Genomic DNA, 23,915 nt, shown 5'->3' on the forward strand with positions numbered 1-23,915 from the left:
TTAATAGAAAATCTGGTATACTATGAAAGATTTTAAACATTTACTGACCGCGTGACCTTGGGGAAACAAGTTTAGTCTTATGATAGATTCAATTTCCTCACTTGTTGTTGATTTACAAGATGGCTTGGGGATGATGCCAGACAGATAAGCTCATAATCGCTGCTCAATAAATAATAAATCCCTAGACCATTGTCATCATGATCTACTTGGTGATCTATTGATGACCACAGTCATGTGTTCCAACTTGACACAATTACTGAAGAGTATGTGACCTTGTCCAGGGCTGGGTGACTCAGACTGTATGATGGAAATGAGTCATCCATAGACTTATTTAATATTTGGATAAGCCGATCATATCACAAGCCCAATTTACTACAAGAGGTTAACTCATAACTGCGTGATGTATTGTATTGGGTGAGTGAGGCGTGGTGAGGAGGCAGTTCTGCTCCTTCACAACCTAGCATATATCATTAATACAGTAAGAGTCGGACAAACTGGAAAATGAATATGGCTTTAAAATGATGTGTTTAGATTGGGAAAAGTAGAACAAGATCTATTGAACTTAATGTAAGTAGAGCTGATCTTCCTAGGGAATGTCTTCATAGACTAGTGTAGTTAATAATAAATAGAAAAAGAATTATAAATATATAAAAAAGAAATAGAATCTGAATTATATGTCTTCTATTCTAATCTATATCCTGCCATTTCTGAGTGTGGGAAATTGTGTATTTGCGTAAGACTGCAAACATTGGAGTATAGTTACATAAATTCAAACATCAGCACCAGTGCTTTATCTTGTACACATATCTCAACCTTCCTGTGTTTCATCAGAAAAAAAAAGCAATAAACAGTATCTGTTGCTCAGCTTTTGGGGGGCACTAAACTAATCAGTAATGCATGAGGCATTCAATAAAATGACAACCGTAAGCTATCTGTGTAGTGGTAAGGAGTTAGGCTACAAATACGAATTTGAGTGATTATCTGATTATTACTGTTAATCAATGTAGTCCATCTTTCTTCAACTTTCTGCTGCACTTGTGTAAAAGAAAGGGCTACATGGTGAATCATCAGAGCACACATGGAGGCTTCCAAAAGCTATTTCTAAATGAATGGAAAGAGAAAAGTCAGAATTATCATAGGAACAAGCTATTTAGCCTTGAAACCCCTATTGAGCGGAAACATTCTTATGTTTCTTTGTTTTTTAATAAACACTTCAGATATTTTTTAATAAGCTACTAGCTTCTGAACTTTCTCGTTATGCTCCTGAAGTGTGGTTTAAATTCAGAGTGAATTTTATTAGAAAGCCTTTGGCTTGTTTTGAAATTCAAGACTTATTTCATTTTATATCTAGTAAACACAAAAGAGTGAATAGGCTGATTGGACTTTAGAAATAGACCCTTTGGGTCAGTGAGATGGGCTGGAGGGGGATCTAAGTGCCCCTGCATCACACGGGTAACCAACCTCACACAAAATTAAACAACCAAGCAATCAAACCCCAGACCCTTTTAGCACTTCTGAGGAAAGGCAGGAAGATTAAGAATTCATGTTCTACTGGAGGGCAACATGTAGAAGAATGCAGATCGATCCATGCTTATCCCCTGTACAAAGCTTAAGTCCAAGTGGATCAAGGACCTCCACATCAAACCAGACACACTCAATCTAATAGAAGAAAAACTAGGGAAGCATCTGGAACACATGGGCACTGGAAAAAATTTCCTGAACAAAACACCAATGGCTTATGCTCTAAGATCAAGAATCGACAAATGGGATCTCATAAAACTGCAAAGCTTCTGTAAGGCAAAGGACACGGTGGTTAGGACAAAACGGCAACCAACAGATTGGGAAAAGATCTTTACCAATCCTACAACAGATAGAGGCCTTATATCCAAAATATACAAAGAACTCAAGAAGTTAGACCGCAGGGAGACAAATAACCCTATTAAAAAATGGGGTTCAGAGCTAAACAAAGAATTCACAGCTGAGGAATGCCGAATGGCTGAGAAACACCTAAAGAAATGTTCAACATCTTTAGTCATAAGGGAAATGCAAATCAAAACAACCCTGAGATTTCACCTCACACCAGTGAAAATGGCTAAGATCAAAAACTCAGGTGACAGCAGATGCTGGCGAGGATGTGGAGAAAGAGGAACACTCCTCCATTGTTGGTGGGATTGCAGACTGGTAAAACCATTCTGGAAATCAGTCTGGAGGTTCCTCAGAAAATTGGACATTGAACTGCCTGAGGATCCAGCTATACCTTTCTTGGGCATATACCCAAAAGATGCCTCAACATATAAAAGAGACACGTGCTCCACTATGTTCATCGCAGCCTTATTTATAATAGCCAGAAACTGGAAAGAACCCAGATGCCCTTCAACAGAGGAATGGATACAGAAAATGTGGTACATCTACACAATGGAATATTACTCAGCTATCAAAAACAACGAGTTTATGAAATTCGTAGGCAAATGGTTGGAACTGGAAAATATCATCCTGAGTGAGCTAACCCAATCACAGAAAGACATACATGGTATGCACTCATTGATAAGTGGCTTTTAGCCCAAATGCTTGAATTACCCTAGATCCCTAGAACAAACGAAACTCAAGACGGATGATCAAAATGTGAATGCTTCACTCCTTCTTTAAATGAGGAAAAAGAATACCCTTGGCAGGGAAGGGAGAGGCAAAGATTAAAACAGAGACTGAAGGAACACCCATTCAGAGCCTGCCCCACATGTGGCCCATACATATACAGCCACCCAATTAGACAAGATGGATGAAGCAAAGAAGTGCAGAGCGACAGGAGCCGGATGTAGATCGCTCCTGAGAGACACAGCCAGAATACAGCAAATATAGAGGCGAATGCCAGCAGCAAACCACTGAACTGAGAATAGGTCCCCTATTGAAGGAATCAGAGAAAGAACTGGAAGAGCTTGAAGGGGCTCGAGACCCAAAAATTACAACAATGTCAAGCAACCAGAGCTTCCAGGGACTAAGCCACTACCTAAATACTATACATGGACTGACCCTGGACTCTGACCCCATAGGTAGCAATGAATATCCTAGTAAGAGCACCAGTGGAAGGGAAGCCCTGGGTCCTGCTAAGTCTGAACCCCCAGTGAACTAGACTGTTGGGGGGAGGGCGGCAATGGGGGGAGGGTTGGGAGGGGAACACCCTTAAGGAAGGGGAGGGGGGAGGGGGATGTATGCCCGGAAACCGGGAAAGGGAATAACACTTGAAATGTATATAAGAAATACTCAAGTTAATAATAAAAAAAAAAAAAGGAAAAAAAAAAAGAATTCATGTTCTAGGACAACCTGGGTTTCATGAAGACCAGTCTCAAATAAACTAACGAATGAACAATTTAATAAAGTAAAACAAATCATTTTATTTTATATTTATATTATTTATATTTCTAGCCAGTAAGAAATTCACACATTTATTTCATGTATAGTTGAATTTAAGTCAAAAGTAGTCAAATGGACTCAAACCTCATTCACATGACAAAACATTTTAGTTCAGGTTATTTATTGATGAGCAAAAGCTAATACTGATGTTTCAGACATGCCTAAAGGTATATTATTCATGGCAAATTTTGATTAGTTATAGCACATGTTTCAATAATTTTACTTTAATAATTCATTAAACATTTAAACTTGAAAAAGTACATGTGCCCTCATAAACACTTTGAAGGATTTATTTATAAAATTATCAGTGTCAGTTGGTAGACACACAGATACAAGTATGTTTATGAATGCACTGTTCATTGGTAATGGAAAAAGTACTGGAAACCATCCAAGTAACCATGTCATAGGAATGGTTTTATGCAGACATTATTTTGCAGCAAGGTCTCACTTTTTACTCCTGATTGGCCTAGAATTTGGTGTGTACCTGATGGTTCTTGAATTTCCAAAGATCCACCTGCCTCTGCCTCTTAGTGGTAGGTGTCAAGGTGTATATTATCACACCTTTACTCTTATACAAGCCCTGAAACATTATGTTGATACATGCTATTTTGTAAAGATTTTTGAAAGAATTGTATGTATTGACTGGCATGGTCCATAAGTTGGGCTTCTTTAATCTATTTTCTCTTTCATATATTATTTATGAAAGAATATAGTTAATCCACTAGCATGCTACAATATAGTTATATGTGTCTTATGTATCTATATATGCTTGAATTAATAAAACAGTTTTATGTATTGCCTATTCTCCCAAATAGAAACAGTGACAGGATGAAGCCTTATATAATTTAAGGTAGGAGGTTCTGTGAATGAATGCTATTGGCTAGCCACCTATAGAGCCCAGTCTGTATAAACTATACATATTCAATTAAGGTCCCAAGAAAATACAGATCAAACAAATTTGGATAACTTAAAAAGGAGTCTTATTTACATAGAGTTAGGTCTAAGATTTGGGGCCAGATGTTGATGGGGACTTTAAGGAATCAGTCAAGAACCAGATGGCTGCCAACGGCATGGCCGTTGCCACTCTAGGCCAAATAGCTGAGGGAATGTGCAGGTTATCAGAACCTAAGAGAAAGAAAGCTTGTTGTAAACTGAGGCACTGTGATTAGTAACCTTCACTCAAGGGGCATAATCCACTCAGAGTGAACGCTCAGAAAGTGAGCCAGGGCAGTAAAACCTGGCAACCCATTGTTATCTCTATCATCATTTTATGCCTGGGGCAGGGGTGAGGAAGGGGCTTGGCTAAACCCAGCAAGAGCCAGAGTAAGAGAAGGCGCGGGATGAGGCAGAGAACAGGGACAGGAGAATGGACTTTGCAAAGTAGTGAGCAGGCACAAAATAGCTTACTTCTTTTTTTTCTTCTTCTTTTTATTGGATTATTTTACTTACATTTCAAATGTTATTCCCTTTCCTGATTTCCCCTCTGGAGTGCTCCTATCCCTTCCTCCCTCCCCTTGCCTCTATGAGAGTGTTCCCCCACCACTCCCCCACTCCCTCCCATCTCCCCGCCCTGGCTTTCCCCCACACAGGGGCATTGAGCCTTCATAGAAACAAGGGCCTCTCTTCTCATTGTTGCCCCACAAGGCCATCCTCTGCTACATATGTTGCTGGAGCCATGGATCCCTCCATGTGGTTTAGTCTCTGGGAGCTCTGGTGGGTTCTGGTTGGTTGATATTATTGTTCTTCCTATGAGGTTGAAAATACTTTCAGCTCCTTCAGTCCTTCCTCTAACTCTTTCATTAAGTGCCCCGTTCTCAGTTCAATGGTTGGCTGTAAGGACCTGCCTTTGTATTTGTCAGTCTCTGTATTTGTCAGGGTGTGTATGACATCTGTCTAGGATCTTCTGACTTTCATAGTCCCTGTTGAACAGTCTGGTGTAAATCTGATAAGTCCGTCTTCATATGTTACTTGACCTTTCCCCCTTACTGCTTTTAATATTTTTTGTTTTGTGCATTTGTTGTTTTGACTATTATATGATGGGAGGAATTTCTTTTATAGTCCTATCTATTTGGAGTTCTGTAGGCTTTTTATATGTTCATGGATATCTCTTTCTTTAGGTTAGGGAAGTTTTCTTCTATAATTTTATTGAAGATATTTACTGGCCCTTTAAGTTGGGAATCTTGCTCTGTTCTATACCTATTATCCTTAGGTTTGATCTCCTCATTGTGTCCTGGATTTCCTGGATGCTTTGGGTTGGAGCTTTCTGCATTTTGCATTTTCTTTGACTATTGTGTCAATGTTTTCTAAGATATCTTCTGCCCCTGAGATTCTCTCTTCTATCTCTTGTATTCTGTTGGCGATACTTACGTCTATGATTCCTAATCTCTTTCCTAGGTTTTCTATCTCCAGGGTTGTCTCCTTTTATGATTTCTTTATTGTTTCTATTTCCATTTTTAGATCTTGGATGGTTTTGTTCACTTCCTTTACCTGTTTGGTTGTGTTCTCCTGTATTTTTTAAAGGGAGTTATTCATGTCCTTCTTAAAGTCCTCTATCATCATCATGAGAAATGACTTTAACTCTGAATCTTGCTTTTCAGGTATGATGGGGTATCCAGGACTTGCTGTGGTGGCAGAACTGGGTTCTGATGATGCCATGTAGCCTTGGTTTCTGTTGCTTAGGTTCTTGAGCTTGCCTCTTGCTATCTGGTTATCTCTAGTGCCTACCCTAGCTGTCTCTGACTAGAGCCTGTCCTTCTTGTGATCCTGGTTGTGTCAGAACTCCTCAGAGTCCGGGTGTCTTTGTGATCTTGTGACCCTGTGTTCCTGTGATACTGGGCCTGTTAGAGCACCTGGGTGATGGGCTTCTTCTGGGTGTTGTGGGATTGGGTGGGCGACCGGCGCCCAAGGTCTTCTCAGGCACACGTTCAGACTGGAAGGGAGTGTGTCTTTTTAAATGAAATCTGCATAATCTGAAAGAGAGTAAAGACTTAAAATATGAAAAATACTGGTATCCATTCTCCTTATGGACTTCTATAACTGAATCTTTAATGAACCTTGGCCTAAAGATAGAACTTTAAAAAAGGATCTGAAAAAGGCATGTACCTGGCTCTACTCTCCGTATAAGTACTTATCCCAGTATAAGTGCTTCCTACGCCTCATCCCAGTGATCGCACAGAATAGGTCAAGTCGGTATGGCTAGGGAATCTCCAGAACTGCATTACAAGGTTAGGCTAGGTCTGGATGCTGTTAATGGTATGGGTCAGAGTGCACAGCAGTAAAGGTCACAGCTTAAGGACAATACTTTTCTCAGCCTCAGCATGACAGTCACTTAGATCACCACGCTCACTCTCCTGCACGAAGCTGCAGTATGATTTGTATTTTTATCAAATAATCGATGAGTAAGCAGACACTCTAAGAATTAGCTAATCAATTGGACTTCAAGAAACTTGCTCAATGTCAGCCATAGACTCTAGGTTCTGCTTGAGATTTGCTAGGGCCATCTGAGCACAGTTGTACTGGAGCTTTCTCATTCTCCCTAGAAATGTGTTTCTTTCGCCTCCCATTCCTTCAGCTTCCATTTATTGCGTTATGGATTTAGTAAATATTTGTCTAGTAGTAGGTGTCTGAATCACTGGTTTGCTGATTCAGACAAATGTCTTCACAGATTTTTCAACTTCCTAATTGTGAAAGGGAGTCCACAGTCCTAAATCCTTCCCTCTTGTGGTTGTTCCATCTCAACCTTCCTCTTCATTTACTATGACTTCGAATTATCATTTTGGCTCATTTACTTTGCTATAAAACTATGATATAAAATAAATCCTTCAAAATAACTTATTTTGAGAAATAAAGGATATATAATATTATAAGGAATATAAAAAAGAAACAAGGGAACTGTCTAGTAGTCTTTTTATTAAAAAAAGGTGTTGGCTGGTTTTGTTTCTTTTTAATTTAATTTTTTTTTACTTATTCATTCAGTGCCCCCCTCCTGGTCACCACATCCCACAATCCTTCCTCCATCCCCCTCTGCTTCTCCTTTGTATCCCTTGGGTATCCCCTAACCCTAGCATTCATGTCTCTGTGAGGCTAGGCACTTCCTCTTTCATTGAGGCCAGATGAGGTAGCTCAGCTAGAAGAACATGTTCCACATACAGGCAACAGCTTTTAGGATAGGTCCTGCTCCAGATGTTGGGGATCCACATGAAGATCATCAGCACTTCTGCTACCCATGTGTAGGGAGGCCTAGGTCCGGCCTGTGTATGTTCTTTGGTGGTTCAGACTCTTGAGAGCCCCAACAGTCCAGGTTAGTTGACTCTGTTGGTCTTCCTGTGGCATCCCTAACCCCTGCAGGGCCCACAATTCTTCCTCTTATTTTTCCATATTGGCTGGTTTTATTGAAACAAATTAGCCAGTCCCACTAAAAAGTGTGTATATAAAGTTACATGGTCAAGCTTACGTTTAATTAGCTAAAAGTATATCATATGCTCTCAGATAAAAACATCTTTTGGTTTTCAAATGAAAATTGGTTTATCATCAAAACCTTTCTTGTCAAAGACAAGTTAAAATTATTGTTCATTTCTTGTATTACTATAACCATAATACATTTGAACTTATACCTCCCCTCCCCCATTTAGAGCTACTGTCCATCTATTGTTTGGAAAACTCAAGATTGAGCTACTCAAGTAATCCCAGTTTTGTAACTGAGCCAGAATTATCATTACAGAAATTACAATTGATCCAGAGCGTACAGTCAAGAGGATGAGACTGGCACAGAGATGCGGATGCTACACTGGCTGACTTTGTGTCTGCTATCTTCATTATAGACTGTTAGGAGCTACCTGCTAATGCTTTTATTCCCTTTATCATCAACGTGGTGGTCTCCTGTAGTGTAGTATTCAGTTGACTTTGTGCGTGCTGCCTGTGTAGCTACTTCTGAACTTGGGGTACACAGATGCTTGCACACATGTAGTAGTGAGAAGATGGTACCAGCAAATATTCAAATTGATTTTACTGTTTGTTCTCCTGTCTGACTGGTTCTAGACAAGTGTCTCAGTAATCCTTGATCATCTTGAACTCTCCTTTGCCCCTTCCTTTCCCTTCTCCTCCCTCCCTCCCTCCCTCCCTCCCTCCCTCCCTCCCTCCCTCCCTCCCTCCCTCCCTCCTCCTCCTGCTCTTCCTGCTTCTCCATCTTCTTCTGAAAAGAAGGGATTGGGTTAATTAAGCATTCTGCAAGGCTGCTGAGAACCCCCAGTCAGCTTGTGAGGGACGCTGCTAAAACAGGCAGCCGTGTCCCCTGTGCACTTCAGTCAGGATGATTTCGTTCTGTGTTATTACATTTTGTTAACAATTCCAAGTAACTCCTGTAATTCTTGGTGCCTTTGCACACCTTTATCAGCACTGGGGGTTTCTGTGTTGTCCTTTTGGCTTCCCAGTAAGTTCCAACTTCTTCAAGGCATACAGACTCTGGAATAGTCAGTGGCTCCTTTGACTTCTGCCGTGAGAATGAAATGTAAAGTATTCATCATGTGTCTCTACCTGCTTTCTACATGGGAAGCACTTAAGCCTGTTCTTAATTTTCCTTTTGTCAGCTTCAAAGCAGGAAATCATACTGTTGGCCCTACCTTCTGGCACTCTGTAGATTTTGTTTGGAAGGTGTAAATCTAGTAAAGTGTAAGCTAAGGGCTTTTGCCAAACTGATGGCTGCACTTGTCTGGGTGGCTTCTGTTTCCACAGATGTCAGTGAAGTTGGTCACTCTTGATATGAAGCCATGGTTCTAGAGTCAGACTCATGCTTGGGTTTCATTTTATTTTTTTCAGTACTTCCTACTCTGAACTTCAAAGCACAGGAAATAAAACGCGTGCCATTATAAAGGGTGACATTTCTTTTATAATAGCATGTTTTGAATAAAATTGTTATTCTAAGTAGAGCTCCTGGGAAAGTTGTTGCCAACAATAATTTTGACATCTCATGTGCTCCATTGTAATAAGAAGTAAGAATAAATAAACAGAGCTTGGTGGTCAGGATTCTGTTCAGATGAAAACAAGTATAATTTCCTGTGTAATATGATGAAAAGCAAACAAAAGCCCTGTGCAAACACTTGTGATGAATGTTTAAAGACTGCTCTCCCAGACTGTGGCGTGTTTGACAGGATAGTTTAGGGTGAGCTAGAAACGAAGCAAGAAAACAAATAATTACTGTGGAGATAAGAGACTTGATTCTTTCAGACTCATGAACTGTAAGAAACATTCAAATGGTTCAAAACAATGCTGCTGGGGCTGGAGGGATGGCTCAGTGGTTAGGATCATAAGCCGATGTTCCTCAGTTCCCAGCACTCAAATGATGGTTAACAACTCTTTGAATCACAAGTCCTAGAGAATCTGACACACCCTTCTGGCTTCCGTGGGCATCAGGCACACATATGATACACAGGCATATGTGCAGGCAATATACCCATACACGTAAGTAGACAAATAAAAATTTAGAAAGTACATTAGGGAGATGGTTCAGTGGCTAGAGATGCTTATAGTTGAGTTGACTACACTGATTTGAATTCAGGGACTCAGATAGTAGGAAGAGAGAACCAATGACCTCAAATTTTCCATTGACCAACTCAAGTATGTGCCTGTACCTTGCTCCTGGCTCTAAATAATAGCAAGATATATAGAGCAAATATATTCACTCTGAAGAATTAATGTGAAGGGTTGGGTGAGATTATTAGACAGGGTTTTATTACACAAAGCAGTCCGTACTGAGTGATCTTGGATCCAGAAATAGAAGCTCAAGATGGCTACTGTGGTATTAATGCTGCTGCCTTCCCTCGCTCGACCGAAACCTTAAATCATGCATAGTGCACTTTGCACTGGGTGTCCATTTTCTCCAGAATCTTTCTCAGATGAGAAAGATTACTGTTATGTTTTTTTATTAGTAAGTCAGAAGAATTTGCATCCTGGTCTCCGTACCTGGGTGACTTTGTTTTTGGCAGAAGAAAGATGAGCATGTGTATGTATATGTATATATATATGTGTGTAAGTATGTGTGTGTATATATATATGTATGTATGTGTATATGTATATATATATATATATAACTATGAAGTTAGCTTTAAGGAACAATTTTTCATATATTCAAATTTTTAGTGTCATGAGCACTGAGACTGTCTATGTCATAGAATCAAGTTATTTTGTTTGGAGAAAACAGTAAAAACACAGATCTTTCAAGTTGCAATGGTTCTTGTGAGCTGCGTATTCATTCAATCTTTGAAATAACCATTGTAACTTCAGTTCTGCTCCCCACACTTATAATAAATTAGACATTTTATTTTAGAGAATTTGAAATGTGCTGGAAAGTGAGCATGCACAGAGAGACGTTCCTAAATCTTACTAGAGAAACAGTGGGGTCATGCTTGTCTTATTTTTTATCCTACCTCCTGTCTCTCCACCATGGTGCTCTAGGAATATGCCAGAATAGGATCATCAGTCATCCTGGCAAGAAATTTTGATGGGTCTAGAAATATATTTCATAGGTTTTGAATTATGAGCATTTCAAATAAACTTTAAAAGCTCTGTAATAGGCCTTGATTTTTAGAGAGTAAGTTGAGCCAAAGATCGGCTCTTCTGGATTTTAGCAAATAAGTACTTCTTATGTGAAATGAGAATTAACTAAATCCGTCAATTATCTCACAATTTAAAACATGTATTTAGAAATTATTTGGTACAGAAGTAGCCACTAAGTTCAGATCTTATTTTCAAGGAGCTCCTTATGTAATTGGGATATGTATTAATTTATTAGAAATAATTAAGAAGAAATTAAATAACCTTGAACCCACAAAAACCATTTTCATTTCTTTAAAATGGAAGAAATACTAATTTGTCTGCCTAGTGAGTGTTGGATAGTAATTGCAGTGTTTTGTGGAGGCAAAGTCATATTAGAAGTCACAATAAAAATTCACTTTGCATATTTTGAGCAATTTTACTGAAGAAAATGACTTCTGTATTAGTGTTATAGATAGGCTCATCTAGACATGAACACACATTGACATAAAAGGACCTGATGGTTGGCAAGGCTGAGGAGTCTAAATCCTACATCTACTCCTACTTATCTACTGGACAAATGCCTGGTTAAACAGATGGGCTCTGGATGGGGCTCTCGAAACATACAGCTTCCACCTCTATTGATGAATGATAGATGAAAATAGACTCCAGCCCATTATTGAGTTCCTTGGCATGAATGATGCTTTCAGTGAAGTGCTGTTGCTTACTTTTGTTCTTACTTATTGTTGGAAATGAATTTCCCCTTATGAATGAATATAGGAAAATGGGAAGATGGCAGATGGACCGTCAGGACCCTGGAAAAGCCACAGACAGGAAAGTCATTCTCAGTTCAATGGGGCGGGTGGGGAAGCAGGTGTGTGAAGTGGCATGTGGTTTTACAAATGCAGTAAGGTTTGAGGAACTGGCTGGAGTAACCAAGAGATATGGGTTGACCATGTGGAATTCACCTTCCAGGGAAGAGGAAACAAACAAGGATTCTCATCACTGTTCAGGCTCCTGCAGCAAGCTGACCTTCGCAGGGCTGGACCTGGGGCAAGATGTTAAGCTGTAGTTTGTGTTTGCCTAATACCACATCTTTACAGTGTGACACCAACGAGGTCTAGATGTGAGCGGAAGTACGACATCAGAATAGAGTTCAGTTTCTCATTCATTAGTGGCATATCTAGTCTGCCTGTGTTTTTGAGAAAGCACTGAGGGGAGGGAGAGCCACAATTAGATAGCTCTATACTTGTAAGGCCACATGAGCCAGTTTGATGGTCTGATATAGGCATAATGCAAGGGTCTTCCAAGGCATTGGCTCTCCATGCGTTTTCATGATGCTCTCTTTAGTGTTGGAGTAATTAGTAAGCCGTCACACATTTAGTCTAATTGAACTACGAATATGGGCACATGTCCTTCACATGAGCCATTATTTATTGATTGAATTATTAATACTAATGACTAATAACTTTTGCTCCTCTTAGGTTATGGCAATGCATGATTTATGAAATGCACACAGAAATTCAAGCAATCCCGTTTCCTAAAAAGTTTTATTTAATCTTTTACCAACTCAGTTTTCTCCATAAAAAAAGGAGGAAGCTTTTGGCTACCACCTAGTTTCATAATACTACTGAAAAATGTTTTTATAACATTCATAAATAGTGCCAATAATATACAAGTGCATGGAATAAAGTTCGGTGTACCATAGTGACGTATTGACAGTGAGTCTAGGATTAAATGTAAGGGCCACCTCTGTAGCCTATGCAGTGTATATTGAATTCTAACTTAAGGTTATGTTTGAAAACACATAAGTATTACATTGTTTATTACTGTAGTCAATTGTCCGCAATGCAACCTCCAAAAGAAGTTTACTTCTTAAATGCAACTCAAGTGAACTTTAATTTTTTATTTGACAATTACTTATATGTATACAATGCATTCTGATTCCTCTCTGTGAACCTCTCATATTTCCTTCCCATCTTTAACATCCTTCCCTCACCCCTCTCAGATTCCTTACTGGATTCATGACTTCTGGTTTGATGTGTGACCCATTTAGTTTAATCAAGGCCATCTGTGTAATCACTGGATAGAACTCCCACCATATAGTCCTGAGATAACTAGTGGGCTCACAACAGAAGACAATGACTCTCTGTCTATCCGACTGTGTCCATAATGAATGTTTCATTAATGAAGGATATAGCGTCCTGCACCTCTATTTCAGACATGCCTTGCTGTTAGATTCATTCTTGTGCAGACCTAAAGAACACACCTACGGTGGTGAGGTCAGAGTTGTAATGTCTGTGTCTTGTCCAGAAGATATTTTTCAACCTTTTTCCTTTGTTTTTTTTTTTTTTTTTTTTTTGGCCCCTACACCCTTTCTGCCCCCTTTCTCACAATATTCCCTGGGCCTTAGTGAGGGTAATATAAATATCTTGTTTAAGATTAATTCGATGGAATTTTCTTATATCTATCTGCCTTCCAGTAATTTCTGAATAAAGCTGAGAATTCACAAATCTCTGTTTAACATTTCTATCTCCCTCCCAAATAGAGTCTATATATAGAGATACATCTGCTGCTCTAGTAAAAGTTTGACTTATTCTTATTACAGCAAAATGTCCTGAGATTGTTTTGTTTGATGGTGGTTAATTTAATTTAATTTATCATTATATTTTCTTGTTACATTGTCCTTTGAAATCACAGAAATTGCTTAAGTAGCATTGGTGTATCTACACTTCATAAAATGGAAAATTCAGATCAATTTAGATATAGATGGAGAATGAAAGAATTTCAATATGTACTTAATATTGTTATACGGAAATGTATAAAAATAGCCATTTGAAGAGAAAAGGGAGATAAAATAGGGAAACATTAATTTTCATACTATGGTATAATAGTGATAAGTTCTGTTCTTGTATGAAAACACTGATTTTCTGTAAATATATTTGAATAAGATGCATGGTCACTATTAGTTTCTGTTTCGACTATTTTGATACCTTGTGTCTCCAGTACATTTTAAAATATAATTTCTTTTCTTTTCCTTGACAGCAAATGCCAGTCTTCTTGGAGGAGGTGGTGGTAAGTGTGGAATATGGCTTAACTTCAAGTACATTTCCATGACATTAACCAGCTCTGGTTAATCTACAGTCAGACTAGCAAGCTCTGTGATGCTAGTTTTGCTATTGGTATCATCTACAAAACTAATATTCTAATATTTATAACAGAAATGCTGTTGATTTGAAGAATTATTCTTTTAACTGGCTTAAAAATACGTTCGCAACTGTTTTTCTTTTTCTTGCTTTTGATGTAAGGAGTGCATGCAAGCCGTGATCTGTTGATGTGAACACATACAAAGCACGTGACAGTTACTGCTAATATGAATGCTCAGGTGGCAGTATTTTGTAGGCTCTGTCTTCTTTCCTTTTTAACCATAATTACTTGGTTTTGCTTTTCGTGGCTTTGTACCTAGAGACCTTAATATTCTATCTACTTCTTTGGAAAACTACAAGAGAAATTGCTTTTGATGCTACACTTTCTGTGTGTTAGGTCAGAGAAGAAAGAGAGAGTTATCAAAGTGAGACAGGAGGTAGAGATTCCCATACAACAGTTTTGTGAAAATGGTAGAGTCCGTCAACCATGGTTTTATCTTTAGGAATCAGAATGCTTTCGTAGCTGCAGCGTGTATAATGTACCAGGGAGAGAGTGTTAGCATAGGCTGGCAGGGTCCTTCCCTCCTCCCTCCCTCCCCATGGCCCTTTCCTCCTCCCTCCCTCCCAATCTTCTTTCTCCAGTTTTGTTCCTGTTCTCCACTTTCCTGTAGATGGCAGGTAGTTAGTAGGACGGTGTATCACACTAAGGCCTTTACAAAATGTCACGGCTTTAATAAAAGGTTCTAGTAAAAATTTTGTTCAGAAATTAAAATCATAATTATCGTTCAATTTTACTGGAACCTTGGAATTTGGAATGATGAAAAAGGGTTAAAGTAGAAAGTGCGCTTACTGTGTGACAAGTCACTGTGTGTCCTACAGTCAGACGCCATGAGAGCATGGGGTGAAGTTGGTTCTTGTGCACATAAGACGAAAGTGCTACTGCCTTCGGGAAGTGTGGGAAGGACTGAACAAGAATGTCTGCCAAGGGGTATAAGAGGAGGGATTAATACGTGTCTATTTTGTCTTCTACAAGTTATTGTTAAAAATATTATTAAGAATGAGAAACATTGAAGGTTTCTGTGACAAGCCTCCTAACCCTCTCTCCCAAAACAAACAAACAAACAAACAAACAAACAAACAAACAAGCAAACAAAAAACCAGTTAGATAAGAAACCAAAGAAGAAAATCCTTAAAAACTGTGATGAGGATGTTGAAATTTGGCTCTTCAGATAAGGGGGTGGGTGGGAGTGGGGATGGGTGCGGGGTGGGAAATGACTCAGCCATCATTAAGTGGCTGGCCATTGGGAATTTGACCATATACACCAATGAGTGAGTGTCATAGACATGCATTTTGTGAAATTACCAAATAATTAATAAAACATTGGGGAAAAATCTACAGATTTTTTAATCATATATTTTATTGTTTTTTCAGAGCCTCTGAAAGGAAACTTTTCCTTAGGGCCTAGAGTCTTGGTAACTCTTCCCTAGGTACAGAATATGAGGAAATCATTCTTTTTTTTTCTTTTTTCTTTTTTTCGGAGCTGGGGACCGTACCCAGGGCCTTGCGCTTGCTAGGCAAGTGCTTTACCACTGTGCTAAATCCCCAACCGAGGAAATCATTCTTAAGATAAATCGTGCATAGGAATAATTTTCTTGCAAGACAGGTTAGTATTTTAGGAGACCTGGCTAATATGGTTAAAGTGTAAAATTAAAATGGAGTTTACTTGAACACATTTATCTACTTATGGCAACCAATTAGTTAGATGATTCATTTATTGCTTTTACTTTATTTCTTAAGAGTGAGTCAACCTATTTTATTAGTTGAAATCACTTTAGCTACATATGATGGATGAGAGCCCCCCAAACAATTACACTCTGAAGATTAGAAATACACTTGCGTCTCATGTGACCGTGTGCAGCAGGTAGACTGCAATGGTTGTCTGATAATCCACGATGTCATCGAGGTCACGTTCTCTCTTCTGTGTTCCTTCCTCTGAGCTTGCAGTGTCAAGAACTCTGGGTTTGTGGAGACTGCAGGTGCTCTAGCCATCATAAGTAGAGTGTAGAGAAGGATCAACAAGAAAAGCAAAAACTGAAATGTGGCTTCAAGGATGAATGAATTTTCTTTTTTCTTTAAGTAACAGATTTCTATGAAATCTCACATTAACTGAATTTGGTAAAATATTCATTCCATGCATTCTCAGTAGCGTAGTAGGTATTAGGAAGCAATACGCTCACCACAAACAAATTATTCAGCTTGCTACAGAGGAAGAGGCATAAAGGTTCAGTCAGCAATGAGTTGCAAGCGTACATAATGAACGCTTTTCTGTCCTCCAGTGGCTTTGCCTAAATGTATGTGTGTGTAACTGGTCTGTGAAAAAGCAATTGGCTATCGTGACTGGCTTTATATTTTGATGGCTCTTCTGTCCTACTCAAGAAGGTACATTTAAGCAATAGTGTGGCATTTAGTTGTATACCCATAGGAGAAACAGGCCAATTCAGTTTTCTGTCTCCCTAATAATACATTTTATTATCCTTTTCTACATGATTGCCAAATTCATCATGGTTTGCAATCTCTGAATTGTAAATCTAGCAACTCAGTAATATCATAAAGATAAATTACAAGGATTTAAGATAGCTGTATTCTTCCCACCCCAAACAGGCTATCAAAAATAATTATTAAAAGGTATTTATATACCTCTAGAATTGCCAAATTTATTCTCAAATACAAACTTGATTTTTGGAAGGTTTAATTTAAAATTGAACTTAAAAAACATTCTTAGCTTTCTCTGTACTGAATTTTAACCTTCTGATTCTATGACCAATCTTTGGAGTTCTCCCCTTGATATTTGCAGATAACAGCCTTTAATCATTCAAAAAAGAATAGCTATTGTATGGATTTCAGATTACCAATGTCAATTCAGTACAAACATCTACATCGGCTGCCTGTTTCAGGTTCTCTCACTCGTTGTTCCTGATATAGTAAAGTATGTCCATACATTGGAAAAATAAATCTGTAAGGCAGAAGTATATTACCATTGTATGGTACCCTCGCATTATGCCCAGCTTTATGTCTTGTGTTTGAAGGTCAATCAATCTTAGAAACCATTACCATACATGCTCTCTCATCTGTAACACGGATGTCTTGTATGCACAGGGTTCTATTTTGAAACATATAATTAAACATTCTTCATGGTCAGCTTTAAGTTTTATGGAAAAGCACAATTTGAAGGAAGTTACGACTAGTTTAAAAGAACTAATTTCTCAGTTCAATTCAGACGATTATATAATAGACAAGAACAAACTTTATAACTTGTGGCTTTAGATAATGTCTTTTCTCATTTATGCATAATTAACATGAAGTTGAGCCTGATGATTGGACCAGTCTAGTGCATTGTTCATGGGCGTTTCTTCCATGGTAGCCTTTGAAGCAGGGAAGAGGCCATTTAGAGTGATAGTTCCCCAAAGTGCAAATGGATGGTGTTTATTTGCATCATGATTGCCATTTTAGTTATTACTGCATCTGTGATTAAAAACTTTATAAAACACGTATTTGTATTCATACTCTAGTTCTATACATTACTCTTGAAGAGTCTATGCCAGATTGAGTTTAAAAAGTCTGAGAGTAGGCAAGTATTTCCAGATAAAAACGAAACACTCATCCCAGGATGGAATGCATGAAAACCACGTGTCTAATATGCAAACATGGCACATTCTTTGGACCTTCCCTACCTGCAAATATTTTTGGATTTTTCTGTCTTGTAGGATTGCCCAAACAGGAGCAAGATTCTGTGGTCCTAGGTTAGGAGCAGCTTTTTGTGGTTGCTTCAACCTGTAGAAAATTTCTAATTCTGATTTCTACTAATGACAGTTTATGAGTCAAGACAGTTTATGTGAAGTAGATGCCTAGTGCATGCTTGAGAGGAGTGAAATTGTAGATCATTTTTCTCACACAGAAGTATACACTGGCTGTGAATTTACACCCACCAAAATTTTATTTCCATACAGAGACTCATATGCAAATGCTCATCATCTATTTCCAAAATTAATATTGCTGGACAACTATCGTGTGTATAGTATTGATTATTAGTTAGCCAATCAATGCAGATTTTTTTCCTGCGACAGAGTTTCCGGAGCAATTATAATTTCCCAAGGAAATTTATTCCCTGTGGATCTTTGAATTAAAATGATACCTCGTAGTAACCTAATGGTCACTTGACACTTTCTAAACAGCAGGATAGTTTACTTGAGAAGTGTTCTCCCACACAGAATCTGGGTTGCTACTCAGAATTACTAACCCAAAGAGCGACAGCCTTTCTGTGTGTCTTAATATGCTTGAGTCAACTGTCGTGGATGGATTCTTTACTGAAGTATGTATTACTACTACTATAACTGCTGCTGCTGCTGCTGCTGCTGCTGCTGCTGCTGCTGCTGCTCCTCCTCCTCCTCCTCCTCCTCCTCCTCCTCCTCCTCCTCCTCTTACTACTACTACTACTGTTGCTGCTGCTGCTACTTCTAGTGCTCTCTCTCTCTCTCTCTCTCTCTCTCTCTCTCTCTCTCTCTCTTTCTCTCTCTCTCTCTCTCTGTCTGTATACATGGCCTACTGTCTACCATGTTATCTGGGGATGGAGCCCATGTTGACAGGCTTGTACAGTGAGTACCTTTATCTGTTGAGCTCTTCTGTCAGCCCATGGATTGCTTGTTAACCATTCCCAAGAGAATGAGTGTCCTCTTACCTTTCTTCTAAAGAAGAATGCATTACACTGTTCATATTCCACTAAACTGTTCAAAATTCCTACCTTGTTTCTATATTTCATTGCATATCATACAATCTTACACAGATTCCTTAATTTATGCACACCAGTAACCCTCTACATGTACTAAGCCTTAGACATGCTGGAAGAAATCTAGGATAATGGCTAGGAGCCAGGACCCAAGGCCACTTAGCAGTGGGCAGGATATTGATGCTTGCCCATTGGGAGTGAGTGAAGCATGGTTAGTAGTGAGGTCACCAGCTGCTCTGTACTCAGCAGGTAGAATGTCCCAGCCATGGGCCTGAGGGAATAGTGACAGTCTCTCCAGCCTGGGAGAGCAGCAGGGCAAGAGAAACTGAGAGGCTGTGACATTTTGTTTAGGCAGGGAGCAAAGCCATAGGAAGGGCTAAGCTGTTAAACCATACAAAATTGCGTTTAAATTTAGAGTGCCTCATGTGGCATATATCCTAGGCACTGCACGGAGTGCAGTCTACTGGAGTAGATGGGAGGGTCCGGTTGTGATGGAGGGAGAGGAAGGGTACAGAGATCAGGAGCTAGGGCAGGTCTGAGAACATTCACTTGTACATCATTTCCAACCTATTTTTACTTTTCTTCTTTTCTCCCCTGCCTCACTTGTAATTATCACTATCTCTCGTGTGCTTACCTTGATATTGGGTAGTAAAGAGTCTAAGAACTAAGCACAATCAGACTTTCTCTATTTAAGCAATACACATTTTGAAAATTAAAGGTATTTGTCAAACGGGACACATGAAACAGGAATATGAGTCAATAATTTGAGTGGCCAGAGAGATCCTGCCAGAAGAGTTATGCTGTAAGAGGTCACACTCTTCTAAGAACAGAGGTGGATCGCTCTATAACATTTGGTCTTGCCTTCCTTGATCTCACCTTCTCAATGTTCTGCTGTCTGGAACTTCCTTAAGCAGTTCCTGTCAACAGTCCATGGATGGTGCTTCAGGTGGAGTGAATGTGTTAGGACAGAACGGAAGTCAAGAGTTCTGGTGCTGGTGGCGTTGTCAGGAAGCTGCCATCAGGGCCATCTGTGCATTCTGGTGGAGGTCACCAACAGACTGTTCATGCAAGCGCACCTCCCCTTCATAGCATCTATCATCTAGTCCCCACCTCCAAAGCAAGCTTCTCACTGTACTTGAGCTTGTTTCTTGTCAGTTGGAAGTCTGACCTGACCTGGCTGCCCTTCTCATACCTGCCATTTGTCCAAAGGGCTTGCAGATGTTCTTACTAGCGAAGGAAAACAGAGAGAGGAGTTCAGAATCACTCATGTGGCTACCTGTTCCAATGTAACGGCCATCCCATCTCTAACTCTGGTTCCTGTGATCCCACTGCGAACAGACTAAAAACGTGTGTAAGGTATTTACGGTGAACTTGCTTGCCTTCGAGGTGGAATTCCCCATCAATCAATCAGCCCTGCTGAGAGGGCTGCATTTGCAGGTGCCCCTTCTCTTTTTAGCCCTGGGTCAGTGTTCCGGACAGGGGTAAACTTCCTGGGAACAGTGTATTTCTTTTTCATCGTAGTGGTCCTGACGGTTTCTACAGTATGTGAATGGTGAAAAAACATCACTATTTCTCATCCTGGATTATCAACATATTTATATATTTTGGTTTTGTCTGTTTTCCTTTAGAAAGTTAACCTCTTTATCTGAGTGATGTTCTGAAGGAAAAAGAAAACAAACCTTAAAAAGGTATTTAAGGACTACCCTGAGGATGCTGTGTGTACTTTTATTGTAATTATTTTTTGTAGTATCTTGTAGTACATTTTGTATTACATTGTAGTATCTTTTGTATTTGAAAGAACTTGCAAAGGCAGACTCACATAACTTTTTGAAGTACATTTTCTTTGCATGAGAAATACAGAGAACAATGTGTATTTGTATAGGCCGAGGAATTAAATACACGGTGTTTAATTCCACAGAACCTAAAGAGAAAGGAGTGCTTCAGTCATGGTTTACCAAATGGCAAGCGTTTGTGGTTACAGCTTCCCTTTTTGATACTTTGACTTCATGAGTAAGTTTTTTTCTCTTAACCTATTTATCTAAGCAGCCTGTCATTGACATGCCATTATTAACATATGTAGGTTTTATTCTATCAGAGATTGCCAGTTGTAAATTTTATAAAAACCTTGTATACTTACGTTTTATCTGAATTCCCCTCTCAAATTCATCTTCATCTCTATTTTTGCATTTGAACTTTAAAATTCCTTTTATAATTGAAAATTTTTATTTTTTTTATATTTTAGGTAACTTTAAAAATACACCAATCTAATTCCTCCAGAAAGTGCTTAAATTAATAAATGATGTTTGAGATAGGAATTTAAATTACTAAAATACTAAATAATCAAAAACAATGAAAACCATCTTTTCAGTTGTCGGAATTCCTGAGCATAAACCATGGACTTTTATGTGTGCTCCTTCTGTGCTTAGGTCCTTACTTATTGGAAGTACAAGTTCATATTTCAGAGCTAACCATTTAAAGTTATAATGTACTCTAACAAGTACCAACACACACACACACAAGCACACACACTTAAACATACATACATTTACATACACTCACGCACTTACATACAGTGAAACACTATCATACACACACATACACACACATAAATACACAAATCACTCACACACTCATACTCCTATACACATGCTTACACACACACTCCCAAAGACTCACACACACACACACTCACACACACACACACACACACACACACACACACACACACACACACACACAGCCCAGGTTGCAGGGCAGTTGTTGCAGAGTACTTGAGTATCTGTGCTACAGTATAATCTCTTCAAAACCACAAAGGGAAAGTTTTTTGAATTCCTCTTTTAAATATCTCTCACTTATCCCCTAAATGTCTGAAAATGCATAGGGTGGGAAACGTAAATGCCAATAAAACACTTCTGCTTCGAGCTCATTGTGTTCTGGGACAACTAAACCCCAGCATCCTGCAGCTTACTGTATTTGATGTAGTTTCCCAGCAACGGAATGTGGAGAATGTTCTTGGGAGCAACTTATGAACTTTCTTGCCTTTGGCATTGTTAAGGATGTTATTCCATTCTTTGACGTGTCTTTCATTTACTCCCCAAACACTATTTAGCCAAGGACAGAGTTGTGGCAGTACTCATGGTGGGGGTGACCCCCATGGGGGTAATGCGTTTCCCAGATTTCATGGGACTTGCTTCCGTTGAGAACTGCCTTGAATATTCTATCTGGACAGCCTTTTGGCAAAAGGTCTTAGATTTTTTTTTTTTATGAGTTAGGACAAATTCATTATTTTGCATACTAGTTTTCACCTCTGGAAAGATGATTATAATGATACCAAACTACTCCACTGGGGTGGAATAACTAATTGCTCATTGTAAAGTGTTTTTTAAATACGAAGTGTTAGATAAATGCTTATTACGCAGTTGTCATCATTACCATTGTAGTGGAAGTGTGAAAGATGAAAGGTGCTGGATAATTGCACGACGTGCATTGCTGTATTCAAATAAAGGGGAGTAAGCAGACTTGTGGGGTGGAGGAGAGTCTCCTTTATAGAAAGATAATACACACAATTGGTCATTACCCACAAATAAGCCCAGGGACTTTACACAGAGACATAGATGCAGAGAGAAGACCATTCCAACAGCAGTTCATTTGACCTATGCAGTAGAGGTTTTGAAGAACCTTTCAAACATGTAAATGCATGGAGAATAAACTAATTGTGTGCTAGAGAAAGGGGTTTCCAGGCTCATGTCATGCTAGGCCAGAAGGAAACCTAAATGTAGCTTTAGGGTAGGACTGCATTGAGCCTGTCAGTTAAGGGACAGGGAGAACACTAAGAAAATAGCAGTATTTCATGTTTCAGAGCATACTTGATACCAGGGAGAAACAAGGCATCCAACAGAAAGGAGCAGGCTGTGAGGTCTAGAAAACTAAACAGGAACCCAGCAGAAGGTATTGAATACACTAGCAAGGGTGATGGTTAACCTTGAAGGAAACAGGGAAGAGATGGTATCATATAGGACACTGGATTACACCTACAAGTGACAGCAAAGGAGATGCAGACAGATTGGAGGCTGCTGGGGTCAGTATCCAGATAGCTCTAAGAGGGTGGTCTCACTAAATGTCCAGATCAGTTTCATACTCAGAAAAATCTCTTCTAGGAGATAATGGAAGCCTAAAGTACTCAAAGTACTTATATAGAATGACTGACTGACTGGTGATTGACAACTGAGATACCCTGACATTTTGGCACCACCTAGGAACCTAGGCTTAAAAGTTAAAAAAAACAAAAAGGCTTAGCCATCTGAGTCTGTTGATCATAGAACAGACATATTTTATCTCAAGCAAGTCACTAAGTAAGCAGTCTCCAAGTTCCCAGCCACACCAATTCCAGAGGAAAAATCAGTGGTTTCAGCATTTGTGTGACACATACTCAGATTTTGTCTAAGGGCTCTCAAAGAATTAAGAGTCTGTGACCAATATTCAAGAGGAAAGCAAGACATAGACTAGAACGGTGAGTATCAGAGGGAGTGGGTCTGAGCTTCTGTCTGGAAAGATGAGAATGTCCAGGAGATGGATAGTTACCCGACTGCACAGTAGTGGGGGGAAGTGCACATTATAGTGTTGCTCGTTGCTTGGTCAAAATTGTAAAGCTTATGACATATCTGCATATACATAGACTTAGATAAATAACAATAAAAAGGGCAGATGAAGCCTGTCATGGAGCAATCCCAGATTAATTAAGCTGATGAAGAATTCGCTACATTCAATCAAAATTATAATAAATTGAATCTACTAAAGGGAAACTGCTTAAAGACTTGAAGGGAATAGTTGCAGAAGTTATAATGTGTGAGTACTGTAAACCTCCCAATCAAAAGATAAGCTGGGCCTGCTGGCATAGGCCTGCGATCCCAAAGGCTTGGGAGGGAGGCAGGTCACAGGTTCAAGGGCAGCTTAGGAACTTTACTAAGGCCCTATCTCAAAACAAGAAGTAAAAAGATGGCTTCAGATATAGCTCAGTAGTAGAACTCTTACCTTACTTGTGAGAGGCCCA

General features: G+C 39.2%; 1 protein-coding gene across 10 annotated transcripts in view; it reads left to right on the forward strand.

The window, feature by feature from the left end:
- The window catches only part of Macrod2 (mono-ADP ribosylhydrolase 2), a 2,026,216-nt gene that overhangs the window by 415,522 nt on the left and 1,586,779 nt on the right, over positions 1-23,915 (forward strand). For all 10 annotated transcript variants that reach the window (NM_001428715.1, NM_001428716.1, NM_001428717.1 and 7 more), the window contains 1 exon segment: positions 13,981-14,010. In NM_001428715.1, the coding sequence (NP_001415644.1) occupies positions 13,981-14,010 (30 nt within the window).

The sequence above is a fragment of the Rattus norvegicus genome, chromosome 3 (genome assembly GCF_021556685.1).
Source record: "Rattus norvegicus strain SHRSP/BbbUtx chromosome 3, alternate assembly SHRSP_T2T, whole genome shotgun sequence".
NCBI lineage: Eukaryota > Metazoa > Chordata > Mammalia > Rodentia > Muridae > Rattus > Rattus norvegicus.